This window comes from Larimichthys crocea, chromosome XI (genome assembly GCF_000972845.2).
Source record: "Larimichthys crocea isolate SSNF chromosome XI, L_crocea_2.0, whole genome shotgun sequence".
In the NCBI taxonomy this organism is placed as follows: Eukaryota; Metazoa; Chordata; class Actinopteri; family Sciaenidae; genus Larimichthys; species Larimichthys crocea.
This window is the reverse complement of record NC_040021.1, coordinates 22,173,992-22,189,904: the sequence shown is the minus strand read 5'-3', so window position 1 is coordinate 22,189,904 and position 15,913 is coordinate 22,173,992. Positions and strand designations below refer to the sequence as shown.

Here is a 15,913-nt window from a genome sequence, read left to right as displayed (position 1 = left end):
CACAATAGAGTGGAGAACAGTGGACAAAAGGCTGTGGTTGCTTTTGTTGCTGCTCCGTTGTTCAACATTTTTTCTTTTTCACCGGGTGCAGGATGGGAAATAATCTCACAGTGAATCTAGTTGTAGTCTTATAGAAAGTGTCCCTCAGTCTTTGCAATATCTTTGCAGGGTGGCAGACATTCCAAAGTCTTTTCAGAGTTTTCTATGGTTGACATAAGTTGCTGAGTCTGACCAGATGACACTGATTTGATAACTTAATCTACATCCATCAGATTGTTCCTCTTGCTGCAGTCGGCGCCGCTATGAACCTCTTACCTTTCTCCATAAATTAAAATTGCACTTGACTCTCGGCCTGATCCCTGCACTCGGGTTCGTAACCTCCAGGGATTAAAAGGAGCGGCGGCGTCGTAATTATAATCACATTACTAATCAGTGCCAGGTGATTGCACAGACATCCAGACATTATTTGAGCGGGTCGCATATAGCACCGCTGATTCAATTCAAACGTAGTTTTCTTTATTTCCAGTGATGAACTGCTTTCAAACGTAGAGTGCTGAGACAACTCCATCGACACTGAGGATGTGAAATCATGTTAAACTTGATTAAAGACGAAAAAAATCATTCACTGTATCTGAGGGAACACTTTCTGAGAGTGTTCGGACTTCTCTCTGCCTGTTGGAAGTCATACAGGAGGTCGCTGCTTTTAGTTGTTATTAAAACTTGTGAAAAGAGATCGTCTGTTTTAACTTTATTTTGCAAAAATATGTCAAATTTGACATATTAACATGCTATTAGCGCTTCATTAGGAAGATTTACACTTTGCAGGAATTCCTGAGTCTTCACAAATTAGCTGTCGCCGGTCCGATCAACCCAAACCCACTGAAATCATCGCCTCATTTGTTACGAGAAACCCATTTTAACTTGGAGTGAAGCATTGCTCTGAAACGAGGAGGAATTTCTACACTTGGGACTGTCCCCAACACTGAAGAGGTGTGTCAGCCAAGACAGCTACCTCAACAATATTCAGAGCCTTCAACTGGAGACATCTCAAGACAAGTCTACCACCCCTGGATTTGTGGTGCACCAGCCTGTTCATTAAAAAAAAAGTTTCTGGGGTCCTTCCTAAGTTCTTTGGAACTACTAGCTAGTTTCAAACTAGTGGTTTAGTAAATGTGGTTGCACCGTTACAGTTTAAAAAGGTCTTAGCTTGTATGGGTGAAGAACAATCAACTACGTAAACAGGTTGACCATATGCCACTTCTTTTACTCTTGGCTCCAACATATTAGCAAACTAACAGAAGTTTTCTGTCGATCTTTCACGTTAGTATCTAACAGATACAGCTTGCGGTTATTGGATGTAACTATTTAGCTCTTTAACAAGTAAAGTTAACTCTCCAGAAGAACTAGTTTGTCTAGTTTGAACTTGGGAACAAGCTGATGTAACTGGCTCCCGGAGCCTCGGCACTGCTGAGCTTTCAGTTCTGTTCCCTCTGCTGAAAGCAGCCTGGCTAAAATACTGAATCCCTTTTTCCTAAGGACTCTTGACAATTTTCCCCGGAGGCTGCAAACCTGATACCTGTCTGCTGAATTCAGGAGTCACAGTTGGGGTGCAGGGAAACTCTGAAGGTGAAGCACTTTGCAGTGAAGTCGTGTAGAGTAAAATATATTTAAATATACCAAAATCAAAACATTTGTCTCTGAAGGTTATATTCTGGACATCAGACACTCCCTCTACTTGTCATTTGAGCCAGAGTCACCACATGAATTTTACATTTTCTTGGGTGTCTTGAATATAGAAAGGAGCTGACAACAAATCAACCAAGCTGTAGAGTATAACCCACAAAGTTAATCATAGACCTTTGGCCTGAGGTATTGTGGCGGACCTACTTGTATAATTCTGGATGCTCTACATCTTTAACTAGTTTCATAATCAAGGTTCGGTTCACCAAGGCCCCAACTTTCGACCTTCACACCACAATATTTCTCTGAAACTTAAATGTCCCATGTACAAGGAGTCTGCCTTACTTCGCTGGGTGCCCTTGAGTTTTTATTTGACTTAATTGTTCAAGAGGTAAAAACTGCATGTGTTGCTCTTCCCCACTGACCTTTGTACTGAGCTGGAGAGAAGAAGCACTCCGTGGCAGAGTTGGATAGATGGGCCACAACCTTCTCCAGAAGGTCAGCCAGCACTGGGGGGAAAAACAAGACACATACATAAGAAATATGCGAGCACAGCTACAGTAAACCTTCCGAAGGAAATCCAGTTTATGAATTAAAATGCATCAGCTCCTTCGAGTTCAGCTATTTATAGAACGTGGATAACATCCCGTTACGCTATTAAGGAGTCCAGATACAGTGTAAGTGGTCTGGAAGGAAGCCTTTCCTCTGAACCGTACAGGATGTGTGTTTAATGTAGCCATCTTTGAGTCAATGGCATAGAAAAAAAAAAAAAGAAAAGGCCAAAGAGTCACAAGTCATATAGACAGTTCAGAAATGAAGCATTAAATCGAGGATGGACACGAAAGATCACGGCTCAGCTGCACAAACACGTGGACGGTAATACCATCGGCACACTTTATAGATGTGCATCTGCTCGTATCCATTTATGGCTCTGAGCGTCCCCGAGTAAACCCTGACAACATCGCTTCAAGTCTCCGTGAACCGCCCACAGTCACCTCAGGTCTGATTGTGGGAGTCAGAGGCTAAACACAGCGAGCGACACAGGAGCTTATATTTATATATTCATTATATATTCAATGTAAACCAATTATCCCTTTTATTGTTTGCTTCACTGAGTACTCGAAAGAAACTTAGATCGACATAGTTTCTGTATTTTTTTATTTTCCTGCCACTATTCAAAATTCCACTTAACGTGGTTGCAAATGAACTTTTTTACAAATCCATTAAAACGTAACATGTTTTCTACACAGTTAATATATACCGGTATGTATTTTTGAGAATCATTGTCTTTTATTGTATGTGAACATCAGCAAAGCCGACTCTATCTATCTGTTTTATATGATCTTATGTTTGTTTTTATTTTATCTTATCCCTTTCGTACTGTAGTTTATTTATTAAATCATTTATATTTTAGCTCCCTTGTATAACTGTATCTATTATCTACCCATTATTATCATTATCATGCATTCTGCAAATAAAAGCTCTACCTTAATATTATAATAATTCAGTTTTATGGCAGGCTGTAGTTTGCAGAGTTAATATATATTATATATTTAATAAACCCTTGTGCCCCTTGCACAGACTATATTAATAACAATGATTATTATTCAATTAAATACAGCACAGATAGTCATGCAAAGTACCAGCGCCACTTCTGATCCACTTGAATTACTGCACTCGAATTAATCTGAAGTATTTCTAATGTGTTTTACTGCTGGACTGATCGTTGATAGTCGCTCAACATTTGCCTTTGGTCAGCCTTCAACATGTGATCACCAAAGCTGGATATATATTGTCTTATCTGGTCCTGGACTTAATGATTCATCTCGAATGGCACCAGTGGAAGCAACGCGTTGATTGAAAGATGTAAGTGAAGTCATGTAACTGTAGCAATTATTGCTTCAAGTAAAAAAAGCTGCGTTGTCTTATAAATAGCAGAGCGACCTCGCGATCGTGTCACAGGTCACCAGATTGAGAAAACACGATGAGTGTCGATCATAACCCGACCTGACGACTGAGCACGGAGGGCAATTAAAGCAATCAATAAGCTGACAAGATAGTCAGGTTCTGAACATGCAAACAGTTCTAATCACGAGCATATGACTATCTTCATCAGGTGTACTCATTTTGGTCTCACAGCTGTAAGGACGCCGGTCGAAGACGCAAGTGATAATCACACTTTCTTCATCCTCAGAGCTCGACATAAGTAGGTTAATTTAGTTATCAGCCTATAAACGCTACAATTTCCTCCACTGGATGTTTCTTAAAAAAGTAGAATGCCAGGTTTTTTTGTGTGGTTAATGATGCACTACATGAAATAGCACTTCTAAAGCAGAGGGAAGCTTTACAGATAATAAATCTTGATCACGGTCTCCCAGTGAAAAGCCTTAAATGAGCGCCATGGAGCGGAGTGGATGCTTTCACCGGCTGAGGTTCAAGAGTGTGCTGATGAAAGGATGCAATCACTGTACAGTACATGAATTAATGACGAGATTGTCAGCCCTCCTTCATTTGAATGTAATTCTGTCCTCCTTGAACAGCTATTTACTCCTACGGAACGAAAAGTAGGCGTTGTGTCATAAATGTCAGCGACGAGGAGCTCTTAAAAGGTTTGCGGGAGACGGAATCTGAGCGAGGAGCTGTGCGTGGTGCACCTGGAGCACAATACAAGACGCCAGCAGATAATGCAGCTCAGCAAGAATCCACATTATAGCTGGTTTGTATCATATGGAGCGTTATTCTTATACTCATTATCGACACGTTTGTAACTTTAGAGGGAGCTAATTGGGAACCATGGTTGGTGACACCCTGCTGACAGACACTGCTGCATATTCTTCACCATAAACAGACATTAGTGTGTAGATAATGTCAGTGTTTCTATGTGCACAAATATAACTTGGGGACCCATATGCTGTTTTTTTTCCCTCTGGCTCAGTATAACACATTTCAATTCCTGACATATGTACATAATCTTGACTCCTCCTGAGTCAGTGGTCAGTGAACGTAGCCTTCCACACTGGAGGGTCTGTCACTGCGAGGCTTAGGGCTAAAGTTACACAGTTGGAATTAGCCGACGTTCCCCGCCGTCGGAGCGGCTAAAGAGATTTCAGAAGGCACACCAGCTGTCGCTGTGTTCGTCTGATCCCTGATCAGTTCAGACTTTGGATATTTTCTGCGAGTGACAGAGAACGGAAATAAAAGAGGGAGGGAGTGGCGTTAGTTAGAGCCCACAAAGGACGAGAAAACTCACTGTTAACCGATAAAGTGCACAATGAGATATTGTCCTTCTGGTGTTTTCTGGCAGTGACTAACCAACATCAGGTATATTATTACCACCACCACCCTCTGGATCTGAGTGGAGTTTACCTTGAAGACAACAGACGATGGACCCGTCCTGACCTTTAGCTCTTCTTTGCTACGAGCTCATTTTTAAATCTCTATTCATTAATGTCGTTCTATAAGATATAATCTATGTATGTTATGTTATCATCGTGCTACCCAGAGACAGAAAATCCTAAGAAAAGTGGCTCACAACAGCCTCATTGGCAGCGCTGGAAATTATAGATATATAGTCAAGATACGGCGAGTTAGAGGCAATAACAAGAAACTGAACCACCATAGAACAACAAGGAAAGAAAAAATAACAAGAAACTGAACCACCATAGAACAACAAGGAAAGAAAAATTATGAATTTTTAATGTATATATGAACAAAAACGTACAGTTTAATTATTACTGTAGGTAGAACATCAAGTCAAATCTGCAGCTACTCTCAGTAGGCAGCTGTGACTTACCCTTTCCGGTTAAGCTGTTGGGTTTGGAGGTCATGACCTTGCAGTACTGTCTCCGGCACATCTCCATCCAGCTCTCCTCGTTCTTTGAGTCTTTCGATGACGCCAGAAATGCGCTGATCTCAGAGTCTGTGCAACAGGAAGAAAAGTCATGCATCACAATATGTATGGCACCCGTTAATATTGACAACATCGCCGATGTTCCTCTTACCCTGAGAATTCTGGTGGATCTTTGATGGGTCCAAAGTGTAGCAGTGAGGCAGAGGGTGGCTTGAAAACATGGGCCAGGGGTAAGGATCTTCTCCCTGGAATGAGCAGATTAAGAAATCCATTACATCGTCACATGTTGAGATCATACTCCTGGTTAAATATGTATGACTGTGTGTGGTCTGTCGTCGTATCGCTCAACACTACAAGACCTCCAACAACTGCTCTGCTGTGACTCCACAGCCTCGACAGCTGTGAATGAGTCTGTTGGGTTACTGATGTGTCATTATGCTGCTTTTGTTTGTAATCTAATACACTAAAAACTGTCTGATGGTATTGTTTGATGACAGCATATTAAAGACATTAAGGACAGTGTAGCAGCAGTTAAACTGTGACTTGTTGATGAACTCATTAGGGAGCGACTGTTTTAGCGCCGAGCTGGTCGCAGTTTATCAAGTTGTGTTTGTTTATGTTCGTATGTTTCAATCTTTCTTCCCGTCTCACTTCCTTCCATCCTTCCTTCCTTCCTGTATAACAGGCTGTCATTTAGTGTCGCGTTCATTACGCTTGTCACATCCCGTAACTTTTGAGTCATAGCTCAGCGTGTGACGTGCCAAAACAATGCGCTCAAAATGTTAATGGAGTTTAGAAAGCAGGCCTCTTTATCCAATCGTCTGTACCCGACGCTCATAATCCCTGCTGGTGTTTGAGTCTGCTGCTGTGACGGTAATAATTCTGCACACAACGTGATTTGAGGTACTTAACCTTTGCCCCTTTTGTACCCTAAGAGAGTATTTACTGTTTTATTTATTGATTCATTCAACATTTCTTTGTTTTTTTTTGTTTAAAGGAGCCGATTTTATGATGTTTAGAGTAAATAAAATCAGATTTATAAGGAGCGAGTTACTGCCCCAAGCACGGGAGTTCAAGTATCTCGGGGTCTTGTTCATGATTGATGGGAAAATGGAGCATGAGATGGACCGGTGGGTTGGTGCAGCGTTGGCAGTACGCTCTACCAGACCGTTGTAGGGAGCTGAGCCGAAAGGCAAAGCTCTCGATTTTTCAGTTCATCTAAGGTTCAACCCTCACCTGTCGTCATCAGGTTTAGGTAATGGCTGAAAGAATGAGATGGCGTATACTAGCAGCCAGAAAATGGCCGGGCTCAGCCTTAGAAATAGGGCGAGGAACCCGGACATCCCTTGGGAGTTTGAAGTCGAAATGAGCCAACTGAGGTGGTTCGGGCATCTGATCAGGACGCTTCCTGGGCAGAACCTGCTGGAGGGACTATATAGCTCATCTGGCGTGGGAACGCCTCGGGGATCCCCCAGGAGAAGCTGGAATGCGTTGCTGGGAAGAAGGACGTCGAGAACGTCCCGGCTGCCACCGTGACCCGACCACCGGATAAGTGGAAGGAAATGGATGGATGAATCAGCCTTATAGAACCCAGCATGACTAATAACTGAGTAATTGTAGGTATTAAACTCTTTTCAATGTAACGCAAGCTCCAAAAATCACCAAAATATGACCAACGTGACCAGTTTTTATAACTTTGCATACTCTTGCCCCATGTAGCAATGCACAGTAAACAGTGAAAACCTCTCAGCCAATCATAGCATTTATACTTTGAAATATCAGAATTGTTTTAACCCAACGATTTTTGTCTTTTCACACTGAGTGGATTCAGTTTTTATTTGTTTTGTATAAACTTCACACAGAATGAGTGTGTATTTACCAGCTCTCTGATCCCTGTATTCCCTATAACTAAGAGGAGTGATGATGACCTGTGAAACATGAAAGAAAACACTCACTGAAGTAATTTACACTCTCGCTTTTAGAAATCTCTTTCATATCCTTTCATTGACCTCAGCGTAAATTGGTTTCCTGTTTTGCGTTCGGCGTAAACAACACCTAAATAATTGACATTAAAAAACACGTCGTGTAAAAAATTTTTTTTTAAAAAGCCTGCAGGCATCAGACGACTGAAGCCCTGTCGGTAATTAGTTGCGACTCTTTGAGATTACCAGCAGCACAAACTCAGATGAGGGTTGGATGATTTGCAAAGTGAAGTTTGAAAATCAAAAATGTAAATTTTGTAAAAGTTTTTGCCCTCAGTTCAGACGAAAGCACAAACAAACAACGTGATTAAAAGTAATCAAAGTGCAAATGTCCAGCTCGCTGCACTGTACAAAGAGGCCACCAGCTGTGAGGTGACGGAGTGTTTGTCTTCCCCAAACGATATGACAAACAAAAAAAGGACATTTCACCAAAGGAGTTCTTCTGTTGTGGTGGTACCTTTTTAAACTGCTACATTTTAATAAATAGCTTCCACACTTTAATATTCTGCATACTGTGAACTATACACCGATGTCCTGCATGTTAAAAAACTGGCTTGGTAATAAACTTCTGAGCTGACTTGACTTGCCAAAGACGGATTGTACCAGGTTAGGATGAAAAGCAAGAGCATAGCCGACCTCTTGTAGTGCTCGAGGAGGAAGCTTCCTCTCAGACGGACCTCCCACCACGCTGACACGAACCAGCACGTGATTCCTCTCCACTGACAGACTGTCTATGATGAACTCCCTTTAACAGAAACGAAAGGAGTTTAGACAAAGAGCATTAACAACAATGGGCTAACTGAGATTTGTGCGCTACAGCTTGCGGTCCGGTGACGTGAAATAAAATACAGGTTTACCAAAAGTTCCCCTCAGTATTGAAGCTCGGATAACTTTCTTTGAAAGTCTTTTAAAAGACTTTGTACTGAGCCTGAACCCTCTAAATGACTGTATCGATGCCGCGAGGCGAGTAAGAAAAGAGCGAGAGGAGGGTTGTCATGTAGAATTTAAGACACGATCAGAGGATACTCCAATTATAAAGCCACTTTAGGGTCGAAGGGTGTCAGCCTTGGCAGAGAGTTCTTATAGCCGAAGCAATTTGGGCTTGAAATTGGTAATAAAGGGCGACTATTTTTTTGTACAGCGCTCTTCCCAGGGCTTGTTTGCCATAAAATACAATTTGCATACATTTCATTGTGAATAAAACAAAGAGTCAAAGAGTCTGGGGTCAGATAAAATGTGAAGATTTGCCCTTACGAAGCAGTTTTGGTGAACGCTGGGTGTCAGTGATATTAAAAAAAGGTCAAAGCAGGAGAGAAATAAGTATTATGGGAAATGAATGACAATAAAAAGCAAGGTGATGGAAAAATCATCACACCCAAAAGTTTAAAACAAACTGAGCAGGAGAGAAAAGAGGAAGAGGGTAAAAAGCAGAAAGAGAAAGATGATGATGATGTCTGTGCTGATAATGGGAGCACGAGGAGAGGAGAGAGCAGGAGAGGGAAGATGGGAGAATAAATTAACAAGTCATCATTCTCCAAAACTCAATGTGAGTTGGCATTTCAGGGCCATTTCCATTCATAACCAATAGCCACTGCTCTGCCAGCCATTACCAAGAGAAAAGGGGGCTCTCAAACATCCACTTTCAGAAAATAGCCTTTCCACTCTCTTTCCGCTTTATTTCATTTTATTTGTGACAAGGCAAACAAACAAACTATTCCTCATCCTGAGCAATGATTAAATTTGAAAGTGTTCTGTCATATCAGGATGATGTACAGAGCAGCAAAAAGCCTTTACTGGACCAGAGAGAGAGAGAGAGTGACTGTGTGCTCGGTGTGGAAACTGAATTTTGAAAAATAACTTCTTTCAGTTCAACTCTATATACTGAACTTTCTAGAAAAGCTATAAAAGGGAAATGTTCAGAAAAGTACAGAAGCTTTCGGAGAATCAAAATTAGCCTACCTTAGCATAAAGACTGGAGGCAGGGGGAAACTGCTAGCCACGGTGTTGTAGTACTTGAGACCTGTCTTGGTCTCAAGGTCTCGTCTCGGGAATCAACCACATTTTACTCTGTCTTGTCTCTGATTTTATTTATTTTTGTCCCCAGTGTTTCCCATTAATAGACCGAGTGTAGTGACTTGCATTAAGGTTGCCAGTTTTGATATCACTGTGCCTTTACAGACAGAATTACAAAACGTGTGCTCATCGTTTGTATCTGGCAACCTGTAGGCGCTGCACACAGTTACTGGGATAATTCATGTCACCATCTGAAAGAACGCAAATCATTTCCCCACATACTGAAGTGAAAAGAAGTTATTTTTATACTTACTAACTTTCAGTTTTTCAGCTTTTCTGTGTTTTAAATTGATCTCACGTTAAATTAATTTATGATTGTAGGGTTATTCTATATTCTATATTTTTCAAACTCATCTCAAGAAAAGAGCAAAACCAGCAAGACACTAGACTTTCTGACTTCACTTATTATAACAAGCTCCAGCTAAATGATCTCTCTCACTCTTTCTGTCACACACTTGGCTGAGGGAATGTGAAAAAGAAAATTATGAAACAAAATCAATATTAATAATAAATGTGTTTTTATGTATTCTTTGGGATTTATAGCAGAACCCAAGCCACTTCAATATAATGTTTTATATGCAAGTTATATAGCCCGTGGGAATATCCGCTAATGACGGGTAATAAAACTTCCGACCATAAAATCTGAGCTGTGTTTTGTTGGTTCGTACCCCTCGCTGGCGTCCGGCTCGGTGACGTTCTCCCTCTGACTCTGCAGCAGCATGGAGCTGATGTTGAACTGGCTCTCCAGCAGCAGGAAGGAGTCCAGATTACAGCAGAGCACACTGAGCAGTCTGCAACAACAACAACAACACAAACAAACAAGACGTCACACTACAGACAGTCCTGGCATCTTGAGATACTGTAGCAGACCACATTTAGACCACGGGTGTCCATTTTCTCCAATAACCTGTGGAGAGGAGAAGCTTCTCACGATATTTTCATCAAGCTTTAGATACTTTTTTAGAATCAGCCAGTTTTATTAGTAACCACTTTTATATATTGAAGGAGTTATTCAGGTGGAATAATCATAAAATGCCAAAGGAAACATGTTGAAAGACCAAATTTCACCAGAGTCCTGTACGTGTGTCACCGGCCTGCTCTGCACTGGTCTGTTAATCATCCAGGGTCAATCAAACCGGCCTGTGTTGGACTGTGTTGTTTGCACTGAACCCGTTAGTTTCTTTGCATGCTGACGCTTGGTAATGTTCCCGTCTATTTTGGATTTGTTTGGTCGGACAACACAGACGCCCTGAACAAAAAAAAAAAAGGTCAAAGTCGCCTCCGCTTGCTGAGGAGACTCAGGTCCTTTGGAGTGTGCATGACTTTGTTGAAAACTTTCTATGACAGATGTGGTGGCATCTGTATTATTCTGTGCAGTCGTCTGCTGGGGAAGACTGGAAACAACTCGACAAACAGTCCAAGCTTCGTCCTGGAAAGCTGACATCCATCATGAAGAACTCCGCTCACCTCCTGCATGAGACTGTGGAGGCCTTAAACAGCTCCACCATGTAAGAAGGAGCAACCACAGGTCCTTCATTCCAACAGCTGCCAGACTCTTTAACACCAGCATGACTCAAAATCTGTGGTTCTGGCCTCTGCCATGTTGGCTGTACTGCCTCTTCCACCTCCCGGCTCATCTAAAAATCGGCACTTGGCATTGGCTTCACTTCACGGACACAAAGTTTACCTTATCTTACATTTGGGGAAATGCCTTTCTTGCCCAGAGTCAGATGAGAAGATCGTTGTCACGCTCATGTTTTTGCAAGTTATTGCAGATTAAACAAACATTAGGCGTGTTATTTAACTTCTAAATGTTCAAACTTCCAGTCTCAAGCTTCTTATTTAACACTCAGACATGAGAGTGGTATCGATTTTCTCGGCTCTCAGCAAGAAGGCGAATAAGTGCATAAACTGTTGAACTGATTCATTAAACGTAGACGTAGTTATTTTATTGCAGCATCTCTCAGACTCGCGCTGATACTTTGGGAATATTGTGTGACTGTGAGAAATGTGATTAACATCTTCCAGTAATGATTAAAGGACTAATCGCCAATTACCCACAGAAAGCCCGTATAAGGTGACACGTTGCTTAGTTGACCAAGACCATAACGACCCATTAGTCAGCTAATAGAGTAAAAAGGGGGGCAGGCGAAGCTGCAAAACACAAGTCATCTGCTTTTTGTTTGGTCTTAATTGAAGCATCAGGCCATCTTTGGGTGTTTTCTGCAGATTTCTAAGGTCAAACGAGTCTTTAAATTAGACTTTTAATTAGTTTAGTTTTCCTACTTTGCTAATTTAGAGAGTTTTATGTTTTCTGTCTCCGTTATCGCTGCCATTAGTTGCCACGATTTTCCAAAATAAGGCTTTAAAAAACAACAGATGTGCGGTGAAATGCACAGAAATGTCAAACACTTAAAAGGTTGTTAGTTTTCACGAAATGTCATTTCAATTTTCAATAGCGTTTGTTCTCACATGACATGCGAGAGCTGGTGTTAAGCTCTGCATGCTGTTTCGGTGTGTTGTTTGTCCTTGTGAAACACGTCTCGGCTTTTTAAGCATCTGCTTCGTTTTCCTGATGCGCTGGGCAGTTGCTTGGACTCGTGTTCGATTGACAGCTCCGCTCAGTCATTCTGACAGCGGCACAGCAAGAGTCTGAGAGTCTGTCAGGCCTTCTGACCCCTCCTCTGTTTGAAAGAAAGCAACAGAGGCTGGACCTGCTTCCAGTTTGTCTCTTTGATGGACTTGTTTTACTCGAGTCGGGTGAGGACTGACTGTCCAAACACACGTCTGGTAAAATGTTTACCTGTTCTGAATAGCAATTTCATTGGCAACCTTATCAGAACAAACAGTAGTGGCGACTTTGTTGCCTGCAGAAATTTTCATTCTATTCGTTATCATCAATTAATTTGCTAATCATTTTCTCAGAACTCAAGTTGATAAATTATTTGTTATGTCTAACCAACCCAAAAAAAAAAGCACCACTGTCACAGTCACGGGTTGTTTCATTATTTTGATTGGTTGCCAAGCTTCAAGAGGGCCGGTCGAACAGACAGCAGAGAGAGGAACACGTGAGAGAGGCATGCTGGGATAGTTGAGACCCATAATGGACAACGACCCTCATCCTGTGAGTGTTTTGGTTTCGCTTCAGTCTGACTCCATTTGTTAACCTTAATGAACTGAAACCAACAAAGAGCTCAGTGCGCGGTTAGTGAAGCGAGGAAACAGATAAGAGCGGAGCTGAACCGACCAAGTGGAGCGATAGTGGAAAGCTGGTAGAGCTCAATGAGGTCCAGTTCATCCCAGCATCCTTTGTTGTCGTTGGTGATCAATGCATTCAGTGTATGTAAAGGTCTGTCAGAGGGTGACAAGAGCAAGAGCCACATTTATTTGATATTACTTATGTGAACATCAATGTACATGTTGAATAGTGGCTGAAGTTGTGTTCTGAGTAATATAATACAGCCTGTGGGAACGCATGGAGGTATGATATGTGAAGAAGTCAGCAGAGTCTTGGATCGATACAAGTTGTTGACCGTGTAAACCATGTGAAGTATGGAGCATGAAGTACCATCCGGGACCGGGCTGCGATTTATGACTAGTTTTCATCACTTTTTATGAAGCCTTAAGTTGTTAACGTTTAAATAAATCATCATTTAAGTTTCCCTTATTCGTTGCATCGTGATCACATCAGCTTTTTACAAGAAAATTGAATTAGCTTTATGGACACGGGTCAAAACACAAAAACATTCTGCAGACTAAGGAACTTGGAGCTCGTGGTGACAACAAATCATTTTTACCAGCACCACTTGTGCCGTGACAAAAGGAATCAGAGCAAACCACTGAAGTTATGCCTAGTTTACGTCATTAAGCCATTAATCAGTTATGGAAATAACAGCAGATTAATTCATCAATCAACTAACGTGAGTCAGTTTTATGAACTGCTTCCTGGGTACAGACAGCTCTCTTTATTGATCTACAGTGACAGTGCACTAACTCTCTGTCCTCTCCTCTGTCTGTGTTTGCCTCTAACTAGCCAGCCATAGTATGTGGTGATCAAGGCATTACTGTAATGGCTTGGCACAATTTAAAATGCACAGTTATCTCTATAGGATGCCAAACACCCTGATGTGGCTAATGCATGAAGGCTAATTAACACAAAGCGGTGCAGTGGGCCGGCGCTGCTAATTTGGCATAAATTGCTCCTTTAATAAAAAAAATGTAAAAAAAAGATCAAGAGAGTAACAAGGTTTGACTTGTCCACATTATTCCAGACTTGTTATGTCCTGTTTGGAAATAAGACATGGATTCACTCTCGTCAAACGCGGCAGCTGAAGGACGCTACAATCCATCTGACCTCAGAGCTTAAGTCGTTCTCATTCGTGCTGACAAGGACTCAACAATTCACTTCATCTCGGCTTTAAAGAATTGTGTTGATACATCCGTTTATGACAGATGATTACTCCCCTGATGATGTACCCCCGCATGCATCAGAGGACTTATGTATAAACCGATCACAGCGAACAGTAACCTGCTTGCCAGTCTGAGCGATGATCGTGCCACTGATTGATTAGTCAAGCCCCGAGGCAAGATGCAAATGGTCAGCTCTGCAGATGGGGCATTTGAGAGGCTTATATCATTGACAGTCAGCTAGGCCCGCGTAGATCAATCATAAGTTCATTTAAATGTGCAGTAATGCAAAGAAAATCTCCAGAAATAAGACGTAATCCTTGAGCTGTACAAACACAGACACTTTACACATGAAATGAATAAATGATCTACACAGAACTGTGAAAAGGCTGCAGGCTGTGTATCTACAAAGATCAGCTTACATACAAACATGCAGACCAAACAAAGGAAAAGTTAGGATTAATAAATGAATAAATGAATGAAATTAGGCCATAAAATGATAAAATGTTAAAAAATAAATAAACACAACCAATTCGGCAATAACAATAAAAACGATCAAATGTTAAAAATAAATAAATAGTCCATTAAATTATTAAACACAGAGGACGGGAAGTGTCAGAGCAAATGGATGAGGCCTCAAAACTCGGCAGTAAATGATGAGGCACCTTAAAAAGATAAAGAAAAGATCAAATGACTTAGAAATGTCCACAGAAGTGGAGACCACAGGAGGCTTAAGTGTCCGGCTGCAGAGAGAGATGAAGAAGCATGTTTGAGAGAAGGTCTGGCACCATTCAGTGATTTAAAAAACCTAGTTAGATGATCTGAAAATCGATTATAATACGAGTTAAATGTGCTCCCTGTCTGGTCTTTGTTAGAACAGGAAGGCGATGGTGATAGAAGCATCTCATCTCTGAAGTATGCTCAAAATTCACTCTTTTAATCTGCCGTTACTGAGCCTGGAAAGACACAAAGTCTTCTGTTTGTTGCCCATCTTAGGGCGCTTTCTTATTTATTCCTCATCTATTCTAATCTAGTTCACTTTGTCTGGCTACAAAGGAACTAAAGTGGGGAGGAAATGACTCCTTGACCTGCCACAGAGACTTGTAGTCCGAGTGCTGATGCTTCTGTTTAAGCTCTTCTGTACATTAGTTAGTTCTCACATGTCAATATTAGCGATACAAATATAATCTTCATCTCCAGCTTATAAACTCCAGCTACAACAAAAACTGTGGCATCTTTTTTTTTTTGCTCCACCTCACACACACCGCATATGGTGGTCACTGTTACTTATTTAGTGCTTGCTAGACACTTTGCTGCTGTCGGTAATAATAAAAACGCAGAGAGAGAGAGAGAAAGAGAGAGAGTGTAACAGCATCCGAACAATTCAGAAAAAAAAGGAGGGAGGAAGGAGTGATGTGGTTGCCATGACAACAAAGGGGCTTTTAGCAACAGGGAAAAGGGCTGAGGGATTTTAGCTCTCATTAGCTTGTGAAGATCAAGAGGGATGGAAAAATGTTTCCTTTTTTGTTTTTTTTGGTCGAGAGAGCCGCACTTCAGAAATGCTCAGTTAATGTTCGACAAAGCAGATTAAACCTGAAACATGTTCAGCGCAGGACATCTGAACATTATTTGTCCAGATGTCATGTTGACATAACCGCTCTGTGCATTAAATGTGTAGAAACCTGCAGCTGAAGATGGGACCCAACAAAAAAAAACTACATTTCCCAGCTGTCTTAGGAACTGAGCACGATGCCTTGCAGAATAGAAGCACCTATAGCACAAAACTGAGTGTCAACAAAGAAATATGCAGCTCCTTAAAACACAACGATTAGCATATTTCTCACAATTAAAGGATCGTTCTTAACAATCACTTTGTATTCGTATATGCAAATCAGACAACTACTCACTTGTAAACTTTTCC

The 15,913-nt window shown here is 41.3% G+C and overlaps 1 protein-coding gene across 4 annotated transcripts in view; it reads right to left on the bottom strand.

The window, feature by feature from the left end:
- Positions 1–15,913, bottom strand: part of tbc1d32 (TBC1 domain family, member 32) — a 67,133-nt gene that overhangs the window by 23,848 nt on the left and 27,372 nt on the right. For all 4 annotated transcript variants that reach the window (XM_027284454.1, XM_027284457.1, XM_027284455.1 and 1 more), the window contains exons 24-28: positions 10,254–10,376; positions 8,149–8,257; positions 5,682–5,775; positions 5,474–5,599; positions 2,106–2,189 (exon numbers count right to left, since the gene is read on the bottom strand). In XM_027284454.1, coding sequence (XP_027140255.1) covers positions 2,106–2,189; positions 5,474–5,599; positions 5,682–5,775; positions 8,149–8,257; positions 10,254–10,376 — 536 coding nt within the window. The remainder of the gene's footprint in view (positions 1–2,105; positions 2,190–5,473; positions 5,600–5,681; positions 5,776–8,148; positions 8,258–10,253; positions 10,377–15,913) is intronic.